General features: G+C 44.6%; 1 protein-coding gene across 5 annotated transcripts in view; it reads left to right on the top strand.

Moving 5' to 3' along the window:
• The window catches only part of LOC142803719 (carbonic anhydrase 1-like), a 121,939-nt gene extending 98,111 nt beyond the window's left edge, over positions 1 to 23,828 (top strand). For 3 of the 5 annotated variants that reach the window (XM_075889448.1, XM_075889450.1, XM_075889449.1), the window contains 7 exons: positions 3,793 to 3,884; positions 4,763 to 4,948; positions 5,788 to 5,939; positions 10,896 to 10,988; positions 11,879 to 11,950; positions 15,861 to 16,007; positions 23,655 to 23,828. In XM_075889448.1, the coding sequence (XP_075745563.1) occupies positions 3,830 to 3,884; positions 4,763 to 4,948; positions 5,788 to 5,939; positions 10,896 to 10,988; positions 11,879 to 11,950; positions 15,861 to 16,007; positions 23,655 to 23,750 (801 nt within the window). In that variant the 5' untranslated portion in view covers positions 3,793 to 3,829 and the 3' untranslated portion in view covers positions 23,751 to 23,828. Of the gene's footprint in view, positions 1 to 2,535; positions 2,655 to 3,792; positions 3,885 to 4,762; positions 4,949 to 5,787; positions 5,940 to 6,476; positions 6,816 to 10,895; positions 10,989 to 11,878; positions 11,951 to 15,860; positions 16,008 to 23,654 lie in introns of those variants that run through there. The other 2 variants (XM_075889447.1, XM_075889451.1) reach the window with 2 other exon arrangements.
• Positions 23,829 to 24,068: the final 240 nt, after the last annotated feature.

Raw genomic sequence — 24,068 nt, 5'->3', positions numbered from 1 at the left:
GCCGCGTCACTGTCCGGTTGTAGGCGCATCGACTCAAGTTCTTCGAGGCGCTGACAGGTTGTCGCAACGTCAGCAACAGTAGCCGGATTCTGGATTGCAAGGGCATTGAATGCGACGGGTCCAATGCCCTTAAGAAGCTGGCGTACCTTGTCTGACTCTGTCATTGGGGTGTCAACCCGGCGGCAAAGTGAAAGGACATCCTCGATGTAGGATGTATACGACTCCCCGATGTGCTGTTTCCGAGTCGCAAGAGCTTTCCTTGCGAGAGCTGAACGGACAGCCGGTGTGCCAAAGACATGGCGAAGCTGATCTTTGAAGGCTGACCAGTCGGGAATGTCCATGAAGTGGTTGAGGAACCACGTCTTCGCGACACCCGTGAGGTAGAATGACACGTAAGCGAGTTTGTAGGTGTTATCCCACCGGTTAGCAGCGCCGACCCGTTCGAAATCGTCCAGCCATTCCTCCACATCTTCCCCGCGCATACCAGCGAAGGGATGGGGCTCACGCTGGAGGCTGTTAATGACGTGAAAAGGCGCGGCACGCGGTGGCGGAGTGGGAACGGCTGCAGCACCGACCTCTTCTTGGTGCGACATATTTCCGGACACCTGGCCCAAGCGGCGACCTGAACGTAGCTCCAGGGGGTAGAGTGATCGAGAGGATGGCGGGGGATCCAACAGCACGCTCCACCACGTATGGAGTCTTGGTTTGGAAGACCTTTATTAGGCCCGAAGAACCGGCAGCCGACAGCTGAGATGATCTGACCAAGATGATGATGCTACGCGACAACGATGGGGATGCATGAGCCACACATGATAATGATGATAATGTACCGGTGAAGAGGATGCGTATACTAAATGCCCACAATATATATATATATATATATATATATATATATATATATATATATATATATATATATACATATATAAAATTTCTTTCAACATGATACCGCGTGGAAATTGCGGCGTCGGCATCGGCAGCGTTGTCAGTGAGCAAGAAATCACCGTTAAAAAGCAAAAAAAAAAAAGAAAGCCCACGGTTGATACCTCTGTCAAAGAATCGGTGTAACACGAAAGTGAAACGCGTCTTCACAGAGGCAGTTAAGCGTTTCTTGTCCATTGTGCCACCACAAGGGCGAATACATCAAGGTTGCAGCAACGAATTGCGAAGACGCGCAAAGAAATGCAAGCAGCTCGACACTTGCAGCAAAGCACGCACGCAAGAAGTGAGCTTACACAGGCTGAGCACGGACTGACAACTCTCACAGCTCGACTTCTTACTTCATTGTGCGTGAGCAGCGTGCTCCTTTCGCAAACGCGGCCGCGGCAGCGAGCGAGGTGACCTTCGTGCTCTATTTAACCACCACAACTTCAAAGCAAACTTGCGGTGGAAGCATGGTGGGAGCACGAGACGTATACAACGCTCCCGAATCAGATTAGCGAGTGCTCACGAGATCACAGCCCGTCGAGGCGCGTGCTCGTCGGAAAGCTAGGGGTGACGACATTTAGAGCGCTCTCAGCGGTTTCGCGCAGTGGAGCAAGAGGTCGTATATAGGTTCGACGTACGACCACGGAAATTTTTATTGTTTTTTCTTTACACTTTGTTTATATTTATACTTCATTACGTTATATTTGTGACCAAAGTAGGTCAGCGGAGCCTTGGTATATCCCGGCATGAACCACTTTCGCATTAAGAGAAAAGCATGGTTAGAACGTTGATCAAACCCAGGTAATCATTGGGGCGCTCAAAGGCTGTAACGGAGAGCCATGTCAAAGCATCCATCTGCTTCGGCAAACGACGGTGTAAAAGTGCCATGTAGCGTGAGGAGTTACGTTAACGCATGTATTATTAAGTGGGAAGGGAATCGAATCGTATCAGGTGCCACTCCCAGAATTGCGCATAAAGTGGGTTGTTTAAAGCTACCCTTAAATTGGTAATGTTCATAAAAAAATTGCAGTTCCAATAACGAGAGCAGAGAAGCAACGCGCGATCACGGGGCTGGCAGTTCTATTCTAACTTCGTTGTTCTCTTTATTCTCGATCGAGTGCGCGTGTACGCCCGAATGCCTAATTAGCTTTTCGTCTCTACACTGCTTTAACGAGTAAGTCTTGCCGGTCTTGCTGTATCTCCTTTAATTCATTTATTTGGGCTCAGTACACTATGTATTTATACCACTCATAACCCATTCCAATGTGACGCTTCATGCAACGTGACTTCAATGTTTTCTCAATTTCGTAATATTTATTTAGGCACGTGTACGATTATTGTTGTTTGACGAATTTACGTATTATTTTGTTGTTTTTGTCCACTGGCATTGGTACATACCGAATGCAGTGGATTGACCCAGTCGGGGGTGAATGAATTTTTTTTGGGGCGCTATACGGGTGCTTTAACTTTTCCCACACCTTTTTCAGTTTCCTGTTCAGTTGTGATTGTCCGCCATTTTATTTTTGAAATTGTATTTGTAACGTTTTCTTTGTAGTCCGCCGTCGTCGCCATCATCTTGATCCTAATCATCATTACCAGTAACGAACGTGCACGAAAGGCCACAGTATCGCGATCGACGCCTGCTGCGTGTTCGATTACGATTCGACCAAAAATTTACGCCTGACGTCTCAATCCCGCGTGACGATGCTTTCAAGACGCGTACTCGCGTACGTATTTGCATTTATACTTTCACTTTCCTCTAACGAGGAGCAGCTTTTACGTCGTTGCGTTAGTCTACTTCCTAGTAGCCAATGTATCAAAGGAACACAATTCCAAACAAGACAGCAGTTCAGAGAAAGCGGAGGCTCGAAACGGCGAGACACCGTGGTACGGGGACGTTGTTGGATCTTTCGACGTGTGTTCCGATATTACTTGTTCCACGATTTCTCTTCGCGAAGAAACAACGACAACCGCAGTGCTGAGTGGGAAACTTGTATGCTCTCTAGAATCATTGTATTTATCTATCTTATGGTATCTATATAACTTATGGTGACATGTCCGGTTATTTGATATCGCCGACCGGAATTGACTAGAACTTCCACACGTCTTACTGGTCGGCGCAAGCCGTGCTTAGTTTCTCTGAAATTATGATCACGCCCCATTGACAATGCAAGAATGAGACGCGTTAGTACTGGGCAAAATAATGCGCATGCTACCGTACCCACCCGTTTTCGTTTTGTTTAGTTAGCGTTGCACCGGCTTGATGTATCTTGATATATCGTGGTTATGCCATAAGGCGTATCCGCTTGCATGTACCAATTATTATACTAAATGTTCTGCTACAACCAATTGAAGCCAGCATACAGTTAGGCTGATAGAAGCATAGCGGGCATAAATCGTCGTACATAATTGTAGTGTAGTAATTACGACGTATACTGATGTTAAAGGGGACGGAAAATCAACTTTTTTCGCTGGTGTTTTACGAAGCCACAACTAACGACGAGTACGATGACCAAATAATTTAGGTATGATAGTAGACGCTATAAGTCGACTTTATTCAATATTTCTGTATGTGTAATGCCCGGAAGTGTTAGCTAGCGCCACTCGTAATCAAGGCGACGACTGTGGAACTCTTCTTTTGCCAGACATGGCCTCTGAGATGGCGTGCTAATCAGTATGCACTGTCGGAGGCCATGTGCCAGATAGTGTCTCGTGCTTCGTGATCTTTGCCCGAGGCGCCAGCTGACAAACTACCGTATGGCAACCTAAAGGGTTAGTCTGCGGAGACGAGTTCCTCGCTACGAATGAAAAGAGAATTGTTTTGAGGGGCCCGTTTTGTATATAACTTGTCGTTGTTCAACGCAGGTACGCAAGAAATGGTCACCGTTTATGTGCGACAAAGATGGCGGCGCAAGTTTTACGTGGACAGTCCACTACAACCACGACGGCCCTTGAAGGTTCGTGTTCTTGGCCTGTGCTTAACTTCGGAATGAAGGGCTAATGAACATACCGAAATTCGAAGCGTTATCCTTGTGATATATAGGCTCGAAATGAGTCGTAAAAGATGAATTAACTGCCCTTTTCACTCGTTCGAGGGTCCTTGCTGAAATTGATTGAACTGATTGTACTTGTACGTGAATGTGCACATGCTTTTTCGGCATTATAAATACGTGCGTGCATGAAATAATAAACTCATATATTACGGATTATTGTGTATGTCGAACAGTAGTAAAATGCTCTTAAAATCCCCATGCAAATGTGTAGGGCATGTGCACGCGTCGATAGACATTCTCTTTACTGCCATTATCTGAACATTCGATATATTGGAAGTGGCACCATGCCAAAGGCCTCAAAGTGCTTTGAAAAAAATCGTTCAGTAGAGGTGGCACACACACCAGTGGAAGGCCGCTGAATTGACATCAGTGTTCAACACTATTTGTCGTGTGTGCACCGACACGGCAGGTACAGAGCTTTCACACCTCTACAGTCCCAACGTGAACGAAAAGAGCGTCTTCAACTTCGTTTCGCTGAAGAAGCGAGCAAGTCAAGATGAGGATTTTTGCACGTAAAGCAAGCTCGTTTTTTTCCTTTTTTTTGGTTCCTACCGATATACGTGCAGTAGCTTTGCAGTTCTGCGATGGTCCAAGCGGTAAGCCACCATTCGCCCGGTGCATGCATTGTATATGTTGAATTACATGTATGTAGAGATTAGCCGTGACCGCCTTCAGAATTGACATACCCAGTTTTAGACCGCAAGGCGTCTTTGTTTGCTCCGGAGCCTTCAGCACAATCTTAACCTGTCATGTCTGATAACCGGTCACGTTTCCATTGCCAGGCTATTCTGGGAGCAGCGCACGGGAAAAGTTCAAGCTCAATCCGTGCACGGGAAGGAGGCAGTCGCCCATTGAGCTTTCCACACCGAGGCGCAGTGAGAAGCTGCAGAGAGCCAGAGCCGATTTGCGCATGCACAGATATGACGGCCCGTTCTCGCAGTACAAGGTGAAGGACACCGAATTCGGCGGTGAGTGACTCGATATTGGCTCGATCATCCTACTTGGACTGGTACTCGTTGCCTTAATCCGAGACCTGTATCTTAATCATTTCTAGAAAAATATTAACAACATCCAGGGTTTTACGCCCCAAAACCTCGAGAGACGCTGTTGTGGAGGGCTCCAGAAATCTCCGACCATCTGGTGTTCTTTAACGCGCACTGCACACAGGCATGTACCATTTTGCCTCCATCGAAATGTGACCGCTGCGACTGGGATCGAACTCGTGACCTCAAGGCCAGCAGCTGAAAACCGTAACAACTACGTCATCACGGCGGACGTCGTTCCTGGAATGTCTAAACCCGTAGAGCCCCTTAAGAATTCACTTTAAACGACCCGAAGGCGAAAAGGTATACCGATGTGGCTATTTTGTCATCATCCGCGCCACGAAACTCGATTTCCTCTTTAAAGGTGTCCTGCAACACGTTTTAGCGTGGTCAGGAAACGCCGCCGAATGGTAGTAGATGCTCCCGAGAACACGTGACCCAAATGTTATAGCCTAGCACGCTGCCTAAAACTCACAGTAAATTATCAAAGCCAGCTAAAAATTGCTTTCTCTTCCCTCGACAAATGACGGAAGACGTTGGAAAATCACTCGTAGAATGCCCATCTATCAGCCATTGGCTGATTTGAACATGGCGCGCTCGGTCGTTTCAGAGATCACCGCGGGAGGCTTCACTTGTCCACGCGTGCGCACGTGATTGCACTGAAAAGCCACGTATTTGAAGAAAAAAGAAAAGAAAAAAAGATATACTCAAGGCCACGAGACGTGCGTGACGTTTTGTCGTTGCTTTCTCCTTGCTATTCGCAGTAAAGGTCCGGGTTCTAGGTGGCCTCCAACCGAGTCTGAAGGGAACAGGTCTACCCGGCCGGTTTTTGCTGCACAATCTGCACTTCCATGCGGGTCTCGATGATTCTTGTGGCTCCGAGCACACTATGGACGGCAAGACATTCGCTATGGAGGTGAGGCGGATTATATTAGGTTCGGTAGAACATCGAAACTCTTCCCGAAGGTTATTGGAACACTTTGGTTTTGTAATTGTCTAAAAACGTTTCGAAACTTTATGGTCAGAAATGCAAGATCAAGTACGAGGTATTGTTGTGTTCCCTAAACACAAAGAAAAAAAAGACCTAAGCCTGTGCGTAATAGGAGTGGCGATTCTAGAGCTCATTAGAACATCTCTTGGGGTGAACACTGCAGGCATAGTCGCAAGGTACCCGCTGCACATCTATCATTATAATTTTCTAACTACGGAAGCACTTGCTAGACCAATGTTCATAATTCTGAGGAGAATCGAGGGGACTAACCGCGTCTCTATGAAATTATGTACATGTTGTTGATTCCTTGACTGATGATGATAAATACATTATGGCTGAGCTCTTTGTAATGGCTACAAATCTTGAAACGAGCCAGTTTTTGCACAGTTGACATTGTCTGACGCCTGCATGGCGTGGTTTGACATGTGACGCGGTGGATCCCGCACCCCCTCCGTTCTACAGACGCCAGACGGACATTTGCTACGTCTGTGGCAGGCTGGGTCACCATGCCGACGTGTTCCTGGCCCCGAAGAACACGATTTGCGGGGGATGTGGTGCCGCGTCTTATGCAGAAGACCACGAGTGCTCGTCCGAGTGTGCCCTCAGCGAGGGGCCTCATCTCACAGCTGGCAAGGATTGCAAGCAACGATTCCAAGTGATCAATGTCGTCCGCCATGGAAGGAGGCAGCGGAAACGCGCTACAGAAACACCTGTGACGCCGGTGGCTTCCAGATGCCAAGGACCTGATTACCTGCATATCTGTCTATTATAACTTGGTCTAAATAAAAATTACGTCATGAATTCAATTCGCACGAACAATTTTGAGCCATACAAAATAGGAAAGCGCTAAATTCAAGCGGCAAACGACAGCCTTGCCATTTCGGCTGAGAAAAGTGATCTGCAATGATTACCTTCACCATAGCCAAACGTCAGTTGCGCTCAGTGATCCGAAATTCGAGCCAGTGAAACTGAAAGAGGAAGCGCAGGTCAGTTGCTGTCACCAACCACCAGGTGCGCTAGAGTCACTTGGGTGCTGAGGCCTATGGGAGTTTTCGCCCTTATCTTTTATATGCGAAGCATATCTATCTATCTATCTATCTATCTATCTATCTATCTATCTATCTATCTATCTATCTATCTATCTATCTATCTATCTATCTATCTATCTATCTATCTATCTATCTATCTATCTATCTATCTATCTATCTATCTATCTATCTATCTATCTATCTATCTATCTATCTATCTATCTATCTATCTATCTATCTATCTATCTATCTATCTGTCTGTCTGTCTCTCTGTCTGTCTGTCTGTCTATCTATCTATCTATCTATCTATCTATCTATCTATCTATCTATCTATCTATCTATCTATCTATCTATCTATCTATCTATCTATCTATCTATCTATCTATCTATCTATCTATCTATCTATCTATCTATCTGTCTGTCTGTCTGTCTGTCTGTCTGTCTGTCTGTCTGTCTGTCTGTCTGTCTGTCTGTCTGTCTATCTATCTATCTATCTATCTATCTATCTATCTATCTATCTATCTATCTATCTATCTATCTATCTATCTATCTATCTATCTATCTATCTATCTATCTATCTGTCTGTCTGTCTGTCTGTCTGTCTGTCTATCTATCTATCTATCTATCTATCTATCTATCTATCTATCTATCTATCTATCTGTCTATCTGTCTATCTGTCTATCTGTCTATCTGTCTGTCTGTCTGTCTGTCTGTCTGTCTGTCTATCTATCTATCTATCTATCTATCTATCTATCTATCTATCTATCTATCTATCTATCTATCTATCTATCTATCTATCTGTCTGTCTGTCTGTCTGTCTGTCTGTCTGTCTGTCTGTCTGTCTGTCTGTCCGTCCGTCCGCCTATGACTTTTAGCTCTCCTGGCCGTTTCGATAACAGTATCGATACCAAACTTAACATGGCATAACATGACTGTATGACGAACATATCTGACTAGTCATGACATGAAAATCATGACATGTATGTCATGAATGTCATGATTCACATGTCGGTCCTGCAGCTCTTGTGGTGGTTTTCTCGACATAGCATGTTGCAAAACTGGTATGGTATGGCATGATTGCATGGTGAACACAAGCGACAGACCTTAACATAAAAATCATGACATGCGTGTCATGTAACAACATGATTACATGCCACGCTCATGATGCGCTCGCGGCCGTTTGGCTAGCGTCACATGTACCAAATTCGGTATTACGGTACATGAATGGATGACGAAAGTATGTGACTGGCGCAAACATGATAATCATTAGACGCGTGTCATGTAGCAGCATGACTACGTTCTACGCTCATGATGCGCTCGCCATTGTTTCGCTAGCTTCACATGTACAAACTCGGTATTACGCGACGTGAATGGACGACATAGGTAAATGACACGTCCAAACATGAAAACATGATAGTCACGACATTCGTGTCATGTAACAACATGACTCCATGCCACACTCATGATGAGCTCATGGCCGTTTCCCTAGCTTCACATTTGCCAAATTCGGTATTACGTGACGTCAATGGATGACGAAGGTAAGTGACTGGTGCAAACACGATCAACATGAGATGCGTGTCATGTGAGAACAGGACTGCATGCCACAGTCAAAATGCCAATACATTTTCAATGTGAAGTGGTGCGCATGCTCGCCGGCGTTCATTTCGTCGCGTCACGCCGGCATTGCGACGCCAAGCGCCGGTTTTGCCATATACTCGCAGGCGTGCGCCCCGCTGCGTTTCTTTGCCGCATGCGCTGTTCAGCGCATCCGGCGTCCCTCCGTCACAAAAAGAGGGAGACGCAGTGTTGCCTGGGTAACGCATCGGCGCGAATTTCGCACCGGTTGCTGTCGGGCCGCGCCGACGGACGCTGGTCGCGCCGGTCTCGCCTGGCGTCAGACTATAGAGTGCTCGCGTTTTGCTAACGTAGAGTCGCTGTGCCGAACGTGTGCGCGCGTCAACGTTACGTTGCAGTATATTGGGCCCTTCATAATGCGCTCACAGCCGTTTTGCTAGCTCCACATATACCAAATTTGGTGTTTCGTGACGTCAATGGACGACGAAATATATGACTGGTGCAAACATGATAATACTGACACGCGTGTCTTGTAAGAACATGACAACATACCACGCTAATAGCGCACCCGCGGCCGTTTCGCGAGCTCCACATATACTAAATTTGGTATCACGTGACGTGAATAGATGACGAAGGTAAACGACACATCCAAATATGATAATCATGACACGAAAGTCATGTACGGCATCATCTACCTCCACCTCGTAACGTTGTGCTGATTTGAAAGTGACATATCAACATTTCTCACTCGTGCTTCGCATATCATTGATTCCCACTGTACGTGGGTTCTGCCAATGTTTAGGCGCGAAGCTCCTTAAAACGCAACCCGTGCGTCCCTCGTAGTAGTATTAGTAGTCGTAGTGTGTAACCAGTCATACATTTTGACCTCCAAGGTGGTGCCGGTGGGAGATTTCTTCTGTGCGTTGTTGAACAATAAAAAATTCGCAGCGTGTGCGTTACCTAAAAGCCGAATTTTCCTGTCTCTCATTCACCCTTAGCAGCCATTGGCATGTACATTGAGCACTATCTGACAAGAAAGGGTTGCTACGTTATACTCACAGGGCGTAACTTCCTTGGTTTTAGAAAGGTTTAGCGAGAGTTGGGCCGCAGTGCCATGAATACAGTGAACTAGTATATACTATGAACTCGAGGTGGTTGAAAGTGGGAAGTAGACACGAAGCGCAAGCCGTAAGAAAGATTGCGTGTGCCTCCTCTCGTTCAGTCCTTGGAATGTCCGCTGGATGACGGTGCTTCCATATGAGGAATATATAATGAAAAGATGCGAGATGGTGGTACTTGGAGGGTTGAATAGGTGGACGAACGGACACACAGACAGACGCATGGACGGACGCACGGGTGGCTGCATGGACAGATGGACGCATGTACGGACGCAAGAGCGGATGCATGGACGAACGCAGGGACGGACGCACAGATGGACGTGCGGACGCATGAACAGACGCACGCACGGATGGGCGGATGGACGCATGGGCGGTCACACAGACGCACGCATGGACGGACGGAAGCAAGAACGAATGGACGGACGGATGCTTCGCCCCACTCTCCATCATTCACTCCGTGGATATGCTGCCATTTTTTCTTTCTTTCTCTATGATTGGACAGTCGACACTTCGGTTGCCACATGCAACGAAGATGGTGTCATATCCAAGCAGAGGAAATGTAACAACGCAGAATAAGAAATAAAATGTCATATTGCCACATCAAAAACGGCTGATCACCGACAATCCCGCGAAGTAGAAAGCATCAATTACTAAATGACGGCGCATACAGATACGCATGTGGCCGGCGCACCTTCAGGGGCCGAATATCTGTACGTTCGCCGGCGTACGAAGTTACATCGCCCGCTGGCAACCATGTAAACAGCGTAAACTAGCTGCCGGAAATATTGATCTCTACATTTCATTTGTGTGTTCTTCGTTTACCATGTATTGTGCATATGTAGACATAATTGCTCTGCCATAGTAGAGTACCTTATACTCTGAATCATTAAACATCCGTTCAAACAAGCATATCTCTCTTGAACTCGTTCACGGCGTCAATAAGTGTGATGCCCACGAGAAGGCTTTATGCACTCCCATAGTAGAGCACCAAGTACTCTAAAACCAACTTTTGCTAAACTCAAAACAAGCGTCTTGAAAAAAGTAAAAAAAAATATCAGGTGATAGTTTTTCAAATCGAGGGCTAAAACCAGATCTGTTTCATTTCTGTTGATAGATGTCGTAATGTTGTCACTGTCTACTTTTACCCTGTTTTTACTAAGGCCCATTTCGTCCACTACAACGACCAGTTCAGTAGCTTGGAAGAAGCGAGCATGGAGAGAGATGGCTTGGCTGTCATCGCGGTCTTCTTTAAGGTGGGAGCATCGGCGTTAACATCTCCATAACATATCTACGTATAACGCCTGCCGTACATTTATTAGAGGAATATAAATCATGACAAATTATTGTATAGATAAAAGTGCTATGGATGTGTCTCCTTCAAGGTGGGAGTATCTGCGCTAACGATGCGCCGATAAAATGTCTAACACCTGCCGTGCATTTATTAATACTATATGAAAAAGAATCATTGTTTAAGTAAAAGTTTCACATCGGGTTAAGCCTGCTTTGGAGAATTTTTCGAGGGTAACATTTCTGTGATTATTCTTACGATATGATTTCTGCTACATGGAGCGATAAAAAATGAATTTTTGGAGACAATATTTTCAATGGGTTATAAGGCCCACTGTATTAGTCCAAATTATGCGAATTAGAATTTTAAGGATAATTGCAGTAGTTATTGCGTGTGACGGATGCATGGAATTACGATTAACCCGTCCACCCCAAGATAGAGACAGTCAGCACAGAGCGATATAAGATTATTTTCTGAAGCGAATATTTTGCTTAAAGTATGGATCCCAAGACTTCACAATAGGAAATGTTTTGTTCGCAACTTCAAGTGTTGTACGCTGGAATGCAAGCAAATCGCAGCTTGCGATAAAATATGAGTGTCTAAAAAGTTGCTAAACTGACGCCACCTCGACTGGCTTGGGAAGCTCGTTTGAGTGCTGTAGGGCGATTTTCCTCGTTTTGTGAATTGCACGCTCGATGCTACAGCTCGTATTCTTGTGTTATTTTTCTTCCGTTATTCGTAACATTGCGAACGTGTTCTTGTTTTCTAAAATCTTTGAAGAATGCCACAGTTGTGCTGAAGGAATCTGTTGGCCTGTACTTAACAGGAAATCACAATATCTTTCAAATCCCGCAGCTGTCCTACGATAAATGTCCGGACACCCTTCATACTATTATATCTGCGATGGACTCACCCGAAAAGAGCAAGGTACGACTCCATTCTCAGAGCACTGGAAAATTATGCCTGGAATGATTTCTATAATAGCGTAACTGGCATTGTATATTTTAAAAAGCATTACTTACGGAATAAAACTCCCTGAGCCTCCAACTCTACGAAAGCGTTTTGCACATAACGTAAATTTACCCCGCCTCTGTGATGGGGGTATGTTTGGTCATCAACCGACGATGTTATGCGATAACGTCAGCGTTTTATGTCACGTTGTGTGACGTAATGAGGACGTCACAAGTTCTAGCGATCTGTGACGTCATGGTGAAGCCATGTGCTGACTTCATCAGGCTGTGATGATTTTTCGCAGCGCTCGTTGTGACGCTGCCAACGCGGTACGCCGGCGCCGCAGATTTTTAGTTCAACGTTTCATAAGTCGTCTTTTACATTTACGTGTAAAAGAAAGCTATTGCTTTTGCCGCTATACCAAGGAAAATTCACACAAGTAATGGCTAATATGTTTTTGCTAGTTTTTTCTTTCTTTCGCAATGCGAACCATTGCGTGGGTTATGTTATTTGACGAGGTTACGTCCGTTCGTCGCGACATTCGGCTGCTTATTATCCGTCCGGCTGCAGCTTTTTCGCTAAATTATCGAGCTTGCTCTCGCACTTTTTCGCACTAAATTATCGAGTTTGGTCTCGCATACACCGCCATTGGTTTTAAGTTAGTTCAATCACACGTCATATCCGTGCGACTCGTAATGGTGCGGCATCTCGCCGAAACGAAGCGAAGGAGTTCGCGAGAGTTTAGCCGATGCTAGGTGAGCTGGCGCCACCTGTCCGCGGGTTCTCCTCGGGAGGGTATCTTTACCGCGAAGTCGAACTATATATATATATATATATATATATATATATATATATATATATATATATATATATATATATATATATATATATATATATATATATATATATATATATATATATATATATATATATATATATATACTGACCGGCGAATGTTCTTACACAGCTTAACACCGTCCTCGATTGGAACTCCCGTTTTTCGTAAACGTTTAGGGTCTTTAGATTATGCATAGTGGTCGCACACAATGCAGAATTCTGTATAGCGAACTTCTAAAGACAGCGCTAGGACGAGGCACATAATTCAGAGACAATACCAAGCGCTCACGAACAACAACGAGCTTGTTCCACCGTAGCAGAATATATAACCTAAGAAAAATAACAACAAATGAAATTATATGACAAGCACTCCTTCAGGGCACATGCACTAAGATTAGAGTTGCTGCATGTTAACGCTCTTTTTTTTTTCCCACCGTGTGTACGGAAGCCTTGCTCACGGATGAGTGAGTGCGCGTGTGAATCACGTGAGCCTCGAAGATCTCTGTGGTGCGCTGGTCATTGCACGTTTTCAAAACCCTTGTTCAAAACCTCTAAAGAAGAGTTTGTCTCGTTATAACTTTATTTATTCTTGTTTTCCCGACGGTATATATTCCGCTACGGCGAAATAAACTCGTTGTTGTGAGCACTTCACATTGTCACCTGAATATATCTGCAGTCTTAGTGCTGTTAAGTTGAGTAAATGAGCCAACAGCCTTGCATTAATACCCTATGCATCACAGTACAATACATTACAGAACACTACAGTATAGTATAGTGTAGTTTATTTGCATGGCCATGCTGGGATGGATTTGCTTCAACAGGACGCTTTGAAGGTAATTCAGGTATACACATAAGGTCGCGGGTTCGAATCCCGGCTGCGGCGGCTGCATTTCCGATGGAGGCGGAAATGTTGTAGGCCCGTGTACTCAGATTTGGGTGCACGTTGAAGAACCCCAGGTGGTCGAAATTTCCGGAGACCTCCACTACGGCGTCTCTCATAATCATATGGTGGTTTTGGGACGTTAAACCCCACATATCAATCAAATCAGGTATACACATATTCATGTTTTGAACAGCTGCCCAATATTATTCACGGTGACTTCAAGTGACCTACTTCGTGCGAGTTTACGAGTGTCCTTTGTGACTAAATAATGAAACAAGGCCTGTTTTCATGAATGAATGAATGAATGAATGAATGAATGAATGAATGAATGAATGTTTATTCATTTGAGAGAGCTCTCAAAAACTAAAACAATATATATATCAGAAAAAACTACACTTCTACATTTTGGACATAGTCGGACATCTAAAACATGGCTTCATTGTGAAGTGCACAGTCATTTGTGATTTGAAACACTCAATTGGTTTACAGGAGAAGACGGACTCGCAAAAACAGTTTTCTACACTCACCTAATGAAAAAACTGGTGCCGTGACCTGTTGGACGCATAGAGGAAGAAAAAGAAAGTAAGGAGCATGCCGCCATGCCGCCAGTCTTTGCAAGCCAACCCGTTTTGAAGCTAACAGTGTCGGCCGAACACGTGATCTTCTGCATCAGGATCACGCAAGCAACGAGACTTGCCGAGACTTTATGGCGTTGCGCCCGATAGCTTTGAATCGAAACACGCTTGTTCGGCGTAGACCGGCCGGCTCACGCAGGGAGTTCAAAAGCGGAACACCACAGGGAATACCGAAACCTACCACATGCTCTAGCGTTTCGGTCACGTGTTGGGTTGACACGGGGGGCTTGAACTTGAGTGACGTAATGCGAGAGGGTTTCTGGCAGCGCAATGTAAATGTGGGTTCTCCCCTAATCTGCACAGCTGCATCTCGGAATCTGGTCTCGGAATCGGCTGACATGTGAAATAAAAGAAGCCGTACAGCTGTAGCCGATATGGGGAACTTGTGTGAAATTTCACCAACAATTTCTTTGAAAAAAATAAATAAATAAAGAACGTATCTTGGAATTAGATCACGCGCAAGATGAGCTGTCTTTTCTTGCGCAGGTATATGATTGGCGTGACTGGCATGAAAGAAACAGTTGTACGTTTAGCGCCTACGTTACTTTACGTCTGTGTCGTCTTTCCTTCTTATATGTATTGCGCTAGTACCAGCTAAGTTCTCCTCTTTCTTTTTCTTCCTCCGGGGTTAGATACATAGAAATGCTGAGATATGTGAGCTTCGAACTTGACTCAGATCTGTGTGGTTGACGTAGAGCCAGGACACCTCGAAGACTCGTCTAGATTCAACGCATTCCTTGCGTCAAAATGTTTGATTTCTAACCGAAGAAGCCAGTAGTAAGCTATTTATTTCGTATAATTGCACAGAAATGAGTTTAATTTAACATTAGAAACTTTTGAGTTGATGCACAGTTCTCCAAAGCGTGAAAAGTAATGCACGGCCGCTTAACGTGGCAGGCAGACGTCAAAGCCAGCATTCACTCTGCCACTGCTAGTTGTATGTTTCTTTCGCTGTTTCGTTAAGCCGAAGGGGTGAGTTGACTTTTGCTTTACAAACATAACGTGCGTAAATGAGATCTATTTATCACGGTATTGTTTTAGACATGCTTATTTACGCACTCGTATCCGCTTTTGAGCCAAAGCCTCGCCAAACACCAGCCAACACAAGCCTCACAAGTAGTCATACCTAGTTCTCCAACGCCCCATCAGAAATTCGCATAGACTGTGGCGTCAGATTTCTCTTTAGGTAGTATTGTGAAAAACTCGATGCACATAAAGCTGTGCCCACGAACGCGCGCACAAATACACTCACAAATACATGTTTATGTCATCAAACCATTATCAGACTACACAAGTGACACCTAATTTAAACTTGTTTACAGTGACTTGCATGACAAGCCATTAGTTATGTACGTATGTCGCTCGCTAGGGTTCAAAAACCTGCACATATTCACGAAACCATTGCCTTCGTTTTGTTCGTTCACTTTTTTACAGGAGCGATCGCAGTCGGATAGCTTCAATTATCACTACCGACAGGTATCGATCTCAATAGTCGGTCAAAGTACGTTTCTCGGCTCTTTTATCGCCACAGGATACTCCGCTCTTTTTGAGCCAGATGCTTCCCGGCATCCCTCCGACGTCGTACTTTCTCTACTCCGGTTCCCTGACGTTGCCTCCCTATACAGAGAACGTCACCTGGATGGTGTGCACTCAAACCCTCGACGTCACCTCGGAGGCGGTATGTAATATCTAATATTCGCGAACATACGTCAGCACGACGGGAACCGCCTACCAGTGTTTGTTCAAAGGTATTTTATGACGCTTTCGAAAGCTTTGGCTGGTTACTTTAGACACATTTAGTCGACGTCATATTTCGTGTGTCGTATGCAACGTTATCGGAAAATGACATACGAAAACTTAGTCATCAAATAAAAAAACGCACAGGGTAGCTTGTGCATTGACATAGGACGACTGGAAAGAGAAAATACTCTTTTTAAGGGCGAATGAGAAGCTCCTGAAGGCCTAGCCTATAATTTGGTCCGTCACGGGGAGACTTAAGAATGTAAAATGCAAAAAAGAGAATTTTTTGACAATAGATCGATATCTATTGCAGTTGTGAGAGAACAGTGTAAAACACCTACCAGGACAAACCCTTTGTACTAGTCGGTGACTTCAACGTGTACATTTTTGTACCTTAGGGCCTAGCTTTGTAGTCGACGCTCACCGTCCGCTGTCACGGTGGTTAGAAAACCGTTGCTGTATTCAAAACATATGTATGTATGTGAATGAAAAAAAAAGACGTTTACAATAGACGAGTATACGTGATGATTGTGGCAAGACAACATAACACATGGACAAGCACAAACCCTTATACTGGCCGGTGACTTCAACGTAGACATTGTGGACCTTAGGACTTAGCTTTGTCATCAACCGTCGCTTCATGTCACGTAATTTACATAAGTGGGGTAACACTAGTGTAACATACGTGAGCCACAAAAAATTGTTTGACATTTCAGTAATATCAGTAACCATTAGGACGGAACAATATAAAACACCTACAAGCCCAAATCCTTTACATCAGTCGGCGACTTCAACGTAGACGCAATGGACCCAGCTTCGCCCACTCAAGATTCACTTAGCCCCGCCGCGGTGGTCTAGTGGCTAAGGTACTCGGCTGCTGACCCGCAGGGCACGGGTTCGAATTCCGGCTGCGGCGGCTGCATTTCCGATGGAGGCGGAAATGTTGTAGGCCCGTGTGCTCAGATTTGGGTGCACGTTAAAGAACCCCAGGTGGTCTAAGTTTCCGGAGGCCTCCACTACGGCGTCTCTCATAATCATATAGTGGTTTTGGGACGTTAAACCCCACATATCAATCAATCAATCAATCAATCAATCAATCAATCAATCAATCAATCAATCAATCAATCAATCAATCAATCAATCAGTCAATCAATCAATCAATCAATCAATCAATCAATCAATCAATATTCACTTAGTGGTTTCAAAAGCGTGCATTTTCTTAGCCGATCTACGAATTCTCGTGTCTATACGCGGAAGCTTATTTTCACCTGACATGGTTTTCCACTGCCTCGATGATCGACCCAATTTTGATCTAGGGAGAATGTCATATCATATCACTACGTCATCCCGTGACGTCACGTTATGTCGCGTCATGTTTAAATAGGATGACGTCATTGCCTTGTGATTTTCTTTCATCACTCTTGCTGGAGCCGATGCCTCAATAAATAATTACGGACCATGCCCGAGGTCAAATTGAAGAAGCAATTGAGAGACACTTCAAAGTTGCCTCCTGTTGGCGGTATAGCATTGCAGAAATCAGTCGATCAATACGGCGTACGTTTTCAAAGGAGCATTCGGCTTTAGAAAACGAGCGCGAACGCGTTACATTGTTCATGGGAATCCCAGCTGCTGTCGGAACAACGCTTCGTTGACCTTTCAAAAGTAGAACACGAAATGGAAACGGGGCTCGCCCGATCATGAATAATTCTAAGCGCCGCGGAACGCACCATGCGCCGGTGGAACTTCGCAGAGTTTTCACAAGGCCCAATTTCTCAGAAGTTTCGCGTCGATAAACCCGCTAGTTCTTCTCACGCGTAGCTGCATCTCGGTACACTTCTCTTATCGGAGTACAAAGCACAGAGACTTGATAAAAGTCGTTGCGAGTCTCCGAGCTCAATGCCGACACCTTTAACTTTCGGGGCTCTGTGTGTTTGTAATGATTAAACGTGTCGGTTGTAATTCTGATTCGAATGCCAACGAAAAATCTCGATATTCAGATGTATGTACTTATATAGTTTGTCAAGAATCGGATATAATTTGCAACGGAACACTCTTGCACTCATCTCGATTGCCCGAAATGGAATATGTGTGTCTTATCTCTCTGCCGACTAACCTTTGCCTCACTGATGAAGTATAAAAAAAATAAGAACGTTGCTTATACAGATCCAGAAAAGACCGCGTCCCAGACATTGCTAACACTACAGAATGAGCTCTGGGCGAGTGATCGTATATGCGGATGTTGTTTAGACCTTTTTCCTACTGTACGTTTTTTTTGTGTATAGTTACCTTTTAACTTCGTCCGTCGCTAAATAGTCTCTGAAATGAGTTTTTAAAAAAGTTATATGACTGGTTAGGAAACAGCTGTAGTCGCGCCATAGCTTCAGCGAAGCAACTGATATCAAAGAAGCTCCGGGAAAGAAATGCTTACTCTATGCTCTCAAGCTATGCTCTTATTCGTTCTCACCTTTTTCTCCAGGCTGTTGGGAATAAGCTCCATAATTCGCGGTTGTCCAATGGCGCGCGGAGAATCACGGAGGCCAAGTTCTGTACTGAAAAACGCACTGAGGCCACAATGATAAGATGCGAAGTTTAACGTCCCCAAAAGCACGATATGGTTATGAGGTACGCCGTAGTAGATATGGCGTCTCATGTTTGGACCATGTGATGTTCTTTAAGGGGAGATGTGATTCGGAAAAAAATAGTCGCGGTGATCTTTAGCGTAGGGAAATAAAATTTCTGCTGTAATATAGGCGTTTACGCTGATTTAAAATATGTAATTAGTCTTATAGTAAGTTGCATAGTTTTTGTTTTGTACCATGACAACGAGTATAGTTTGTTTCAGACAACTTCTTTACGCCACTAAACTTTCATGATTTTGAGCCATTAATGGGTCATCTTGCTCCACCAGTGTGCCCAGATTCGGTTGCACTGTAGAATGCGAATAACTATCTAGAAAGTGCGTTTAAAACATTTTGACGCTCAAGAAAAGCTTTAATGTAAACATTTTTAGAATCCTCAGCCCTTACTAATTGCTTACTTCAGGTTTGCAATAACTATACGGGCGATATCAAGTTTTAGGAGAGATACTTGCACCCTTCACATATTACAGAATATGGGGGCAAAATTTTAACCAGATAGCGTCATGAATATTACCAAAACACGGATGTCCAATCTCAAGAAGTTACCCTAAAGTGGATTTTAAGAAAAACGCATTCAAATAGTGAAAGCTCATCTATGTGAAAGATTTGTTTTTTAAAAGTAATTTCTTACATCATGAGAGATTGGAATACAATTTCCGCCCAAGTGTTACTACTATAAAATCATCCCTGTCTTTCACCTCTCTGGATTTTTAGACGAAAAATAGCACGCCTTTGTTTATTTCACAGACTGTATTTCAATTATTCTTACTTGCATGTCTCCCTGCTTCTCTCACCAATTCGAACTTCGTGCCATCTCTTCAATTCTTTGAATGTCCAAAATTTAAAAGGTTCAACCAACGCTTTTAACAAATCTTTCCTCCCGTTAACAATTGAGGATTGGAATCGGCTTCCAATTGCAACAGCCAACGAACGAAATACTGTGATGTTTAAACCTTACTAGAAACTCATTTTACAACCGCACCGTCGTAATTTCCGTGTAGCCAGTTGCCTTTATCTGATATTTTAATCAGTCTATTAGTTGTATAACGAGGTCTGTTTTCATTATTGCCCTGTAATTCCAATTCTTGATTTTTAAGCTACTTTATGTTCTTGCTCTGGAATCGCCTTTGTGTATCCTTGTCCGACCCCCCCCCCCCCCCTTGTGTAATACCCCGTCAGGGGCCCTTAAGGGAAAGTGAATGAATGAATGAATTAATGAATGTTGATGATGATAATGATGATGATGATTGGCAATAATCGTTATTTTGAGCATGTGGCTTTACTGAACTCCTCAAGAGAAATGAAACGGCAAGGAGCCATGGGACAATTTCGAGAGAACTTTAGACAATGAGCTCTTTTTTTGTTGTTGTTAGGAGCCACCTTGTCGTATTTGAAAGCGATTTTAACCTACTTCGAGTTTTATCAGAATCTTCAGTTTTTAATTGGGAAAGCAGTGAAGCTGAACTTAAAAACGAAAAGTATGTAATTTTGAAAAAAAAAAAAACTTGTGTTTTTCGATTCGCATCTCCCCTTAACGTGCGCTGACATCGCACAATACACGGCCCCAAGCATTTCACCTCCATTAAAATGTGACCACCACGGCCGAGATCGAAACCGCGACCTTCGGGTGAGCCGCCGAGCTCCGTAACAGCTTCAGCACCAAGGCGGGCAACAAAGGCGAGGTTCTAGTGACGTCCCAAAATCACGCTACGTTAACAACGTTAGGACGCCTGAAAGTATTGCGCAGTGGTGCCTGTTGTGACGCTCGCACCTAAGGGGGGGGGGGGGGATGAACAACAAGAGGGAAGGCAGGGAGGTTAACCAGGCACATGCCCGGTTTGCTACCCTACGCTGGGGAAATGAAAAAGTGGGGCATAAAGATGAGAGAGAGAGGAAAGAGAAGAGAAAGAGAGAGGAAAAGAAAAAGAGGCTTGTCAGTCAATCGGCTGGCGCGTATGCAGCGGTCTGAAAGACAGAAGCTTTCGGACGCATTGCGACAATTGGACGATCGGCCACTCTCCGTGCAGATGCTACTGGAACACCGTCATCGCCTTTCGTCCGCTCAAAAAGCAGTAAAAGCTGTCTTGTGCTTTTTGAGGACTACAGGCCTACGTGACCACCTTTAACTTTTGTGTAATGCCTCGCACCTAAAATTTCATATTAAGTTACACACGATGTATTGATGGATTGATATGGCTGTACCCTTTGCATCGGGCGGTGGCTAACGCCACCAAGCCGCAATACTTTGTGAACCAAAAACTAGATTTATTTTTTTCCTTTAAATAATGAGGTTGAGGACTCGCACTTTGGAGTGAAGGGCTTAGTTTTCGCTCGTGCCTTGACTTCAGCCACCAATCAGATAACCTCATTCTAGTTAATTCTACCCGCTTAACGTCTATTTTGCCCTCACTGTCGCTAAACCCCAGTGCTTTGAAAAACTCTGCGCCATCACCCTGAACTATAGGGTGAAGCCCTTTACAGAACATTATCAAGTGTTCGACAGTTTCTTCTTCCTCTTCACACACACTGCGTACCGTGTCTACCCCTTCGTATTCGGCCCGATATGTCTTGGTTCGCAAGACTCCCGTCCTGACCTCAAACAGTAGAGAACTACCCCGAGTATTATCATAGATCCTTTCCTTGGCAGTTTCCTGCTTAAAAGTTCGATAGAACTCTAGTGCGGACTTCTTAATCATGCCGATTTTCCACATATCGGTCTCAGCTTCCTTCACCTTCTTCTTAACCGATAATTCTTTTTGGTTTGTCCCCCTGCTGTTTTTCAAGTATTTACCAGTCAATTTTCTGGTTCGCTTCCTCCATTTTGTATCGACATTCTTCATGTACAAGAAGCTGGATATCTTCCTAGCCCAACGCTCCTCCCCCGTTCTCTCAATCGCTTCTCAAATTTTATCTTGCTGCTAGATTCCCTGCCTTCAAATGATGCCCATCCCACATCACATTGTACACCCTCATTTGGTGTATTCCCGTGAGCTCCTAAGGCAAGCCTACCTATTCCACGTTGCTTAATTTATAATCTTGCTTGAACTTCTGATCTCATGCACAAGACCGCATTGCCGAACGTCAGCCCAGGAACCATGACCCCTTTCCATATTCCTCTCACAACATCATACCTATTGTAATTCCACAGTGCCCTATTTTTCATCACTGCTGCATTCCTGTTACCTTTAGTCGTCACGTATATTTCTTGTTCCCTCAGGTACTCGGTCCCATTGCTTATCCATACGCCCAGATATTTGTATTTATCTGTTATCTCTAGCGTGACCTCCTGTATCCTAAGCTCACTACCTTCGTTGTCATTGAAAATCATGACTGCAGATTTTTCCTTACTGAATCTAAAATTTAACCTATCTCCCTCATTACCGCAGATGTCCATCAATCTCTGCAAATCTTCCTTGTTGTTGGCCATTAGCACTATATCATCTGCGTACATTAATGCTGGTAGTGCCTGATCAATAAGTTTTCCTTGTTTGACTAAACAGAGGTTGAAGCCCAGCCCACTTCCTTCTAATTTTGCCTCTATTCCTTGTAGGTACATCATGAATAATAAAGGTGACAGGGGGCACCCCTGCCTAAGCCCCCGTTTTACCTCTGCAGGCTTGGATACCTGTTTTTGAACTTTGTAACTACCTTGTTACCTTCATAGATACCCTTTAAAAGATTAGTGACTACATATTTCACGCCTAGTGTGTCCAGTATTCCCCACAATTCCTCTTGAACCACGCTATCGTACGCTCCCTTGATATCCAAGAATGCTAGCCACAGGGGCCTGTGTTCCTTTTCGGCTATTTCGATGCACTGCGTCAGTGAGAACAGATTGTCTTCCAACCTCCTGTGTTTCCGAAACCCATTCTGCAGTTCCCCCAGCACCCCCTTCTCCTCTATTCATTCCTGCAGTCTTTCCTTTATAATCTTCATCACCTGCCTGTAGACCACCGATGTCACTGTTATAGGACGGTAGTTGTTTATGTCAGCTTTGTGCCCCCCTTTTTTATAGATCATGCTCATCCTGCTAAGTTTCCATCCATCAGGGACTTCACCATCGATTATTATTTTGCTCACTGCCTCTCTCAAAGCCTCCTTAGACTTCAGACCTATTGTCTTTCATGCTGAACTTCACGCTGAAGACATCGCCTCGCCGCGGTGGTCTAGTGGCTAAGGTACTCGGCTGCTGACCCGCAGGTTGCAGGATCGAATCTCGGCTACGGCGGTTGCATTTCCGATGGAGGCTGAAATGTTGTAGGCCCGTGTGCTCAGATTATGGCGCATGTTAAAGAACGCCAGGTAGCAGAAATTTCCGGAGCCCTCCACTGTGGCGTCTCTCATAACCATATGCTAGTTCTGGGACGTTAAACCCCACATATCAATCAAAGCTGAACGCATCAATGAAACTTTCACGAGCAAAAAGACTTCAGTTACCGGCTTAATGTGTTTGTACACAATTGTCAAAAACCGTTTAACGTATCTTTAAGGGGTTAGGTGTTACATAAACCGATAAACTCCAGATGCAGAAGCGGCACACCGTGCACGCAGTTGACGTTTCGCCGTAATTTGGAGGCTCGTGGATGTTTTAGCACTTTGATGTAGTTTTACCGCAATGCCTTTTTCTAATAGACATTCCGCCTTTCCTTAGTGGCGATAGTGAAGTTTTGTTAGATGCGCTGAGATGACTACAATGCAGAATAATTTGTCAGAGTTAACGTGGCAAAGCCCTCGCTGAATTATTCAGTACGTGTATGTTGTCTTTTTCGGCGCAGATGTGTGGTGACTACATCACACTTTTTTTCGTTTTGAAAAAAAGAAAAGAAAAAGAGACATGACGAGAGCTAAGTTTTCATTCCTGGTATGCACTTCTTGTGTGAGAACCTAGTAGCGCGGCAACACGTCCAACTCGTGTGTCTCACGTCTTCTACTGGCTTTTCGTACAGCTCGCGAGGTTCCGAGACTCGGCGTCCGCAAACAGCAAGGGCAACATCCGGCCGACGCAACCGATCGGTGACCGGAAGGTGATCCTGTGTTCCTGATCTGGGAGCATGGTGGCATATATTCGAGGCCCGGCCTTCGCATGCTCGTCGAAAATTAAACCTCACTTTTAACCGAAATCTTGGACAGTTGCGATTTTTTTTTTTCAGAAGCAGCGCCACGGCGTTTCTGTGTGATTTGAAAAACTGATGTTAACAGAAATGCGGAGAGATGGTGAACGACTTACCGACCGACAGATTAGCTAACCTAACCGGAATGACTGCGCCTGTCCTGTCGACGTCTACTTGTGTTCCATCTCCCGTGCAGTTTTATTTCAACTTCGATGTCGTACCGACTATAGTTCTCCAACGCACATAAAT

This window comes from Rhipicephalus microplus, chromosome 3 (assembly GCF_043290135.1).
Source record: "Rhipicephalus microplus isolate Deutch F79 chromosome 3, USDA_Rmic, whole genome shotgun sequence".
In the NCBI taxonomy this organism is placed as follows: domain Eukaryota; kingdom Metazoa; phylum Arthropoda; class Arachnida; order Ixodida; family Ixodidae; genus Rhipicephalus; species Rhipicephalus microplus.
Note: the sequence above shows the minus strand (reverse complement) of the source record. Positions and strands in the feature narration are given on the sequence as shown.